General features: G+C 48.0%; 1 protein-coding gene across 2 annotated transcripts; it reads right to left on the bottom strand.

The window, feature by feature from the left end:
• Positions 1-1,017: 1,017 nt before the first annotated feature.
• Positions 1,018-4,239, bottom strand: LOC120308811 (zinc finger protein 239-like). 2 transcript variants are annotated; one of them, XM_039345323.1, is made up of 2 exons: positions 4,007-4,239; positions 1,018-2,336 (listed from the first exon to the last, which is right to left on the bottom strand). In XM_039345323.1, exon 2 carries the CDS (start codon positions 2,052-2,054, stop codon positions 1,047-1,049), a length of 1,008 nt encoding a protein of 335 aa, XP_039201257.1. In that variant the 5' UTR covers positions 2,055-2,336; positions 4,007-4,239; the 3' UTR covers positions 1,018-1,046. The 2 variants fall into 2 exon arrangements, with proteins under 2 accessions (XP_039201257.1, XP_039201255.1); XM_039345321.1 differs by having other exon boundaries at positions 1,018-2,339.
• Between the last annotated feature and the right edge of the window lie 3,219 nt (positions 4,240-7,458).

Here is a 7,458-nt window from a genome sequence, read left to right on the forward strand (position 1 = left end):
CAGTTCTCCTTATTGATCAACAAAGTAGTAGTAAAAAATAACAAAAACGTCTGGGTGCTTTGACTTACGACTATAACAACTTACAATGCATTCCCCGTTTTGGTCATCAGTCAAAGAGTTCCTGTACACTTCAAAACATTATATATACTCCCCACTCTTATAACTTGTCTAAAGCAGTGGTTCTCAACCTGTGGGTCGGGACCCCATTTGGGGTCGAACAACCATTTCACGAAGGTCGCCAAACAACGCAGTCCGCCATTTTTTCCCCCTTTTCCTTAGCTGTGCTACTCCCTTTTATTCTATTGGCTTTTGAAAGCCAATAGAATAGACTCTCTTGAATAGAGTCTAATTCTATTGGCTCTATTGTCCAGGCTGTCTCTGCCCTGCTGAGCCCGCCAAAAGTTCCATTCTGCAAACGGTGCTGCACCAGTTGAGTAATCCTCGACTTACGATCGGTTGAGTAGTCCTCGACTTACGACCGGTTGGGAGTCATGGCATTAAAAAGGTTGAGAACCACTGGTCTAAAGATTCTTGAGAACATTCAAGTGTGTCTTTTGAAAAAAAAAATGTTTTTCATATTCTTCACAATTGAAGAGATTTATCTCCGTTATGGACCTTATGATGCACTTGCGACACTAGTTTCCTGATTGTGAAGGTTTCCCCACACCACAAAACTGTAGGATTTCCCATCTGGGACTGTGTGAAGTTCCTGGTGAATTATAAGATATGACATTTAAAAAAATATTTTGCACATTCTTCACAACTGAAGGGGTTTCTCTCTACCATGGACTCTCTGATGCATTTTTAGCTGAGATTTACAATGAAAAGTTTTCTCACACTCTGCACACTTGTAAGGCGACTCCCCTGTGTGACATCTGGTGTTCTTGCAAAGTGATGAAGTTCGGGCAAAACATTTCCCACACTCTAGGCATTTATATGGTTTCTCTCCAGTGTGGATTCGCTGAAGCTTCAAGAGTATCTTTCCAAGAGAATCGCACTCCGAGCATTTATGGGGCTTCTCTCCTGTATGGATTCGGCTGTGGTTTCTAAGGGAATATGAATGAGCAAATGTTCTCCCACAGTCTAAACATTTGTAGTTTCTTTCCCGTGTGAATTTTCACATGACTTCTAAGGTTTGATGTGGTAGAATAAAATTGTCCACATTCGAAGCATTGATATGGCTTCTCCCCTGTGTGGGTTTTATGATGCGTCAAAAGGGCTCCCTTGTGTCGAAAACATTTTCCACATTCGATGCATTGATATGGCTTCTCCTCTGCATGGATTTTATGATGTGACCAAAGGTTTCCCTTTTGAGCAAAACATTTCCCACATTCTAGACATCTGTATGGCTTCTCTCCTGTGTGGAGCTTCTGATGCTTTCCCAGGCTTTCTTTTCGGGTAAAGCATTTCCCACACTCCCCACATTTGTATGGTTTTTCCCCTGTGTGGATTCTCTCGTGAAGCTGAAAATCTCTTTGTGTAACAAAACCTTTCCCACATTCCCCACATTGATAGGGTTTCTCCCCTTTGTGCCCCTTCTGGTGTCTCCGCAGTTCAGAAGAATATATAAATCGTCTCTCACATTCTGGGCATTCATAAGGTTTTTCTCCGGTGTGAAGTCTCTGATGTCGCACCAGGTTTGATTTCCAGGTAAAACACTTCCCACATTCGAGGCACTTTTCGTTTTTTTCCCCTCTGTGTGTTTTCTCATGACTCCGAAGAGATGAACTCCGGGTGAAAGATTTTCCACACTCGAAGCATTTGTACGATTTTATTCCAGCATGAACCTTCTCATGGGCCCAAAGACTTGCCCTCCAAGAAAAGGTCCTCCCACATTCCCAACACTTGTAAGGTTTCTCCCCTGTGTGAATTCTCTCATGGTTTCTGAGACTGCCTCTTTCACTGAAGAAATTCCCACATTCCAGACACTGATAGGGTTTCTCTCCAGTGTGGATTTTGTGATGTCTAAGAAGGTGTGACCTTTGACCAAAACATAAGTCACATTCCTCACATTTATAGGGCTTTAGTCTGGGAGGGCTTCTAAAATCTTTCATGTCTTTTCCAGAGAAGGATTTCTCACCCTGCAAACCTTCACTGGATCCGCTTCCCACATGGAACTTCCTGTGGGTCAAAAGGAGGGACCGGCGAGCAAAGGATTTTCCACACTCTGAGCATTCATGGGTTCTCTTGTGGTTTTCCGGAGTGCTGCTTGTGTCTCACAGGGGATCCAAGAGTTTCCCAGGCTCCATCCTTTCTGGCACTGGCTGCCTTGGGCTGATTTTCTACTATTTGTTGACAGCTGACTTGCAGGTCAATCTTTGGTCAAGGTTGTTTTCCTGCTGGTGGAAGAAGAAAGAAGAGGAGAATAATGTTTCCTTTTGAGAATGGTAGAGAATCACAAAGTCTTAGCCTTGGAAGGGACCATTCCAGTCCACCCTCTGTCATGGGCAAAGGTCCGCAGGACACCCCAGACAAAACCTCCATTGATTTCATCACCCCAGATCCCTCAGAAGGAAACTCTTTTGCTGTCCACTGACTGTATCTTTTCCTCCTTGGTTCTCGTCTATGATGAGGTAAAAAAGAATCTCTGAAACTTTAGGTCAACTTATGACCAAAATAGGGACTGGAACCTTGGTGTGTCCAGGGAAGTAGGAGATATGTGAGGGTCACACGGCCACTTCACTCACCAAGCACAATCCCACACTCCTGCTTACAGTCATTAAATCATATTGAGGGTTCTTAAGTGGAGGAAGGCCCAGGCAAGGGATGTGGGGGTGTCTGGGGGTGGGCTGGTCCTAGAGACCAGGCACAGGCCCTCCTTCATGAGTTGGGGGGGCTGAAGGGGATGCACAGCTGCAGCCACCCATGGAAGCCTGATTTGCCCCATCCAGGCCATGAAAAGCATCCCTGATTGACAGCCATCCTGGGGCTGGTCCTTAAGTGGAGGCCTGGGGCCTTCAGCCATTTCAGCCAGTGGCTATTGACCCGAGGAATGGATTTCAGCCCAGCATCACCGCTGTCACTGAGAAATGAGGTGTTAATCCCCAGACCGGAGGCCTTTGCAGCCTTGCGCCATTCTCCAAGCCGCATGTTCCATACATGTTTCCAAGCCATGTGCTCCAAAGCATCTCTAAACTTCTCCAGGATCCCCTGAAGTCAAATGTGGCCTGTGCTGGGACTCACATGGCCTCTCCTGCCCACTTCAGACAACCCCACATTCTTCTGCAAATTAACAGGCTGCATTCCTTGTTTCTGCCTTCGCAACAATTAAAACTACGAATTCAAGACCTTTCATCGCAAGATTGCAGCTTTTTCTTTAGTTTAGGCTAAAGTCCATGCCAGTCTGCAGGAGAATATTTATCTGATAGCTACGAGTGGAGGGAGATGGTGTTACTCAATACCTTTTGTGGCTTGTGCAATTTACTTTGGCTTTTCTATCTCTTCAAAGACTTTTGTTATAAAAAGGGGGCTTTTTCCGGAGAGGGGGCGTTGCGTTTTCGTCCTACAACCCTACACACAAAGGATTTTATTTTTCCCCTTTTACATTGAACTCAAAGGAAGGGGGATGTTTGTGGGTTAAGAAAACAATGAACTCCATTCAATTAATTTTAACCCTTTTTCTTTCCCCAAAAGTCTCCCTTCGTTATGGCAATGAGGTCAGTCCGTTTCAACATCACATTACAAATCTCACTAAATCTTTTAAAGGAATGTTTGCTACATTTTTGGTGCTGCACGTGCGCGATATGAATACTCGAGAGACCTCGTGCTGTGACGGACCACAGAGAGACCTTCTGGAGCAACTTCCCCAAAAGCTCCTTTCCGGATCCACCCGGAGCCCCGCGGGGATCCTGGGACGGGAGAGGACGGGGCAGATCCAGCCCGGGAATGGAGGGACCCCCTTTGCCCCCTCTGGAGGGAAGGGAGGGATCCGCTCCCTGCAGGCGACGCCAGAGCCGAATCTCCCCAAGGAAAACCCGGCAAGGCGAAGAGGCGGATCCGCAGCTACCTTTCTCCTGGCGGGGAGGGAAGCTCTCCTGGCGGGAGGGGCGCCCCAAAGGCCGGAGGGGGAGCAGCCAGACCTGTCCGGAGCGGGACCCAGAAGCCTCTCCCGAGGGATCCGGCGCCGATCCTCCCAGGGCGAAACGGGACATGCGGAGGGAAGCGGAGATCCAGCGACTGAGAGGGGAGAGGCGGGGCCGAGTCTTCTGCTCTCCTCCTGGGATCCGCCCACGCCTTACAGCCCCGCCCCTTAGCAGCCTCAGGTCCTCCCCCTCCCTCCCCTTCCCTTGTCTTCCTAGTCGGGACTCCCTGTTGTTCCGCCGGGCGTCCGCGGGCGGCGTTCCTCTGCCCATGCGAAGAGTGCCCTGATGTGCCCGGGCGGGGCTCCCTCCTGGGTGGAAACCGAAGCCCCGCGATGGCCGCTAATAGTCGCGGAAGGAATTGCGAGGATTGCAGCGCTTCCCTCAGGCTGGAGAAGAGGGCGGGGAGGGGGGGATGCGGACCCCGAGGAAGTGCCGCTCCCGGAGGGGGTGGGGAGGCAGGAGCCGCTCCAGACGGTCGGCGGTCCCCTCGGCGGCTGAGACGGGACGGAAAGAGAAGCGGGGCAGGGTCTTCCGTGCAACCGAGGTTGGGGGAGCGCCAGGTTGATGAATGGGAAGAAGCCTTGAGCAGATCCCTTCTGGATCCCGAAGATCTTCTAATCTAGCTGTGCAGGTGCCAGGAGGGAACAGACGCCCTAGTGCAGGGGTAGGCAACCTTGGCTCTTTTATGACTCGTGGATTTCAACTCCCAGAATTCCTGAACCAGCCTGGCTCAGCTTGGAAACCTCTCCCTTTCCCCTCAGCATGGCTGGCTCAGGAATTCTGGGAGTTGAAGTCCAGGAGTCATAAAAGGGCCAAGTTTGAAGACCCCTGCGCTAGATCAGTGGTTCTCAACCTTTTTAATACCGCGACCCCTAACAGGTCGTAAGTCGAGGACTACTCAACTGGCCGTAAGTCAAGGACTACTCAACTGGTGCAGCACCATTTGCAGAATGGGACTTTTGGCAGGCTCAGCAGGGCAGAGACAGCCTGGACAATTCCTATTGGCTTTTGAAAGCCAATAGAATTAGACTCTATTCAAGAGAGTCTATTCTATTGGCTTTCAAAAGCCAATAGAATAAAAGGGAGTAGCACAGCTAAGGAAAAGGGGGGGAAAATGGCGGACTGCGTTGTTTGGTGACCTCCACGAAATGGTCGTTCAACCCCAAATGGGGTCCCGACCCACAGGTTGAGAACCACTGCACTAGATTAACAAATAATCCAGGGCAGAACTAAAACAGTATTCAGAGACCAGGATAGATCTCTCTAAGGCAGGGGTAGGCAACCTTGGCTGTTTTATCACTCGTGGACTTCAACTCCCAGAATTCCTGAGCCAGCATGGCTCAGCTAGGAAACTTCTCCCTTTCCTCTCAGCATGGCTGGCTGAGGAATTCTGGGAGTTGAAGTCCACGAGTCATAAAAGAGCCAAGGTTGCCTACCCCTGGACTAGCTGAAGCCTGAGAATTGTATGTGTCATTTATAAAATGGAGTTGCTATTGTTTCCAAAGTAAAAGCTTAACATATATGCTGAATGGAAAATTCTGAGCTGCTGTTTTGACATGAGATAGGTAGCTCACAGCTAAATGTTGGCAGAAACCGCAAGCAGAGGAAGTACAGAAATAAAAATAAGGCTTATACTAGCAAGAACTAGGTGGTGGTTAAAGTGTTAAACAGACGAAGTAACACAGGTATAGGGGGTGTCTTGGGGGGGGGGAAAGCATGAACCATATAAGGTAGATGACTTTTGATAGGATGCTGTGTCAAACGGGAAGGGGGGGTGGACTTGTGTAAGGGGATAAAAAACTGATATATGCTTCATTCTGGGTGTGCACCCATGTTTGCAAATACGTGAATAAACGCTTTGCTTTCAAGTTATTGTCTCCAGTAGTTCCATATGCAAACGTGTACAGACATTTTTACCAGCCTCATATCCCTATCACTCCAATTTCACACCTCCCTACTGCTTTCAGATACCCACAGATGACATTGTCAGGATCTGTGCAGTAACACTTAAGATTTATCACGTAATGATCTGTGCCGTGAACTAGACTAACATCTAGTTTGTCATATAAAATACTCTGTAGCTGAATAGAAATGGTTTGCCATGTACTTTCCTTTATGCTCCCATACATCCTTCTCATGCTCCTAGCCCTCTTAGGTTGTTTTTAGACTCTTATTGTTATATAGCCAGGGGTAGGCAGGCTGTTTTATGACTTGTGGACTTCAACTCCCAGAATTCCTGAGCCAGCCATGCTGAGGGGAAAGGGAGAGGTTTCCAAGCTGAACCCCGCTGGCTCAGGAATTCTGGGAGTTGAAGTCCACGAGTCATAAAAGAGCCACGGTTGCCTACCTGTTATATACAGTATACCTTCTGATTTAAATCTTTTAGCTTTTCATAATAATCATCATTATAATTTTAGTCTCTTTATCAGAGATGTGTGGACTTCAGCTCCCAGAATTCATGCTGGCTGGGCAATTCTGGGAGTTGAAATCCACACATCTTAAAATTGTCACGGTTGAGAAAAACGGATATGGATGTATACAGGCATGCATCAATGTCCATGTCAGACACACGCGCGTGCTTTGAGGAGGGTGCATTTCTATGAAAATCAGCCTGTGCTCAAGGACGAATGTAAGAATTCAAATCCAGGTTTAAGACCAGAACTTGTTTGAGGTTAGTGTGGCTGGCAGGGCCCTTTGCTCACTTGCGACAAGCAGCTAAAGAAGGGGAGACATATTGTTATAAAACTGATAATTTACCCAGTTCCTGTTACAATCTGCCTTCTAGCGGGACCCAGGAAGTGTGACTTTTCTGTTGCAGCCCCTGCCCTGTGGAAGACCTTTTTCTGGGGGACCCTGCAGGCCCCCAACTCTTCTAGCCTTTTGGAAAGCTGCAGAGGGCTCTTCCCCTCCCCCAGGTCCTGGGACAGGGAAAGGCTGGGACTGGAGGATTTGGAGATGGGGTGTGTCTCAGGTGCCTGGTTGTTTTGGTTTTCTTGATTTCGGCTTTAGGATTGTGAACCTCTTTTCAGAGGGTGGACAAAGTCAAATGAATGGATGTTTTACAACAAGGCAAATAAATGTGATATTTAATAATAAATAAATATAAATAAGTCTAGGGCAGGGGTAGGCTACCTTGGCTCTTTTATGACTCCTGGACTTCAACTCCCAGAATTCCTGAGCCAGCCATGCTGAGGAGAAAGGGAGAGGTTTCCAAGCTGAGCCATGCTGTCTCAGGAATTCTGGGAGTTGAAGTCCACGAGTCATAAAAGAGCCAAGGTTGCCTACCCCTGGATTAGAGTATATACACGCCATTAAGAGAGTAGTTCAACTCCCAGAATTCCTGAGCCAGCCACGCTGAGGGGAAAGGGAGAGGTTT

Source organism: Crotalus tigris, unplaced genomic scaffold, assembly GCF_016545835.1.
Source record: "Crotalus tigris isolate CLP2741 ecotype Arizona unplaced genomic scaffold, ASM1654583v1 scf7180000017950.1190679, whole genome shotgun sequence".
NCBI lineage: Eukaryota > Metazoa > Chordata > Lepidosauria > Squamata > Viperidae > Crotalus > Crotalus tigris.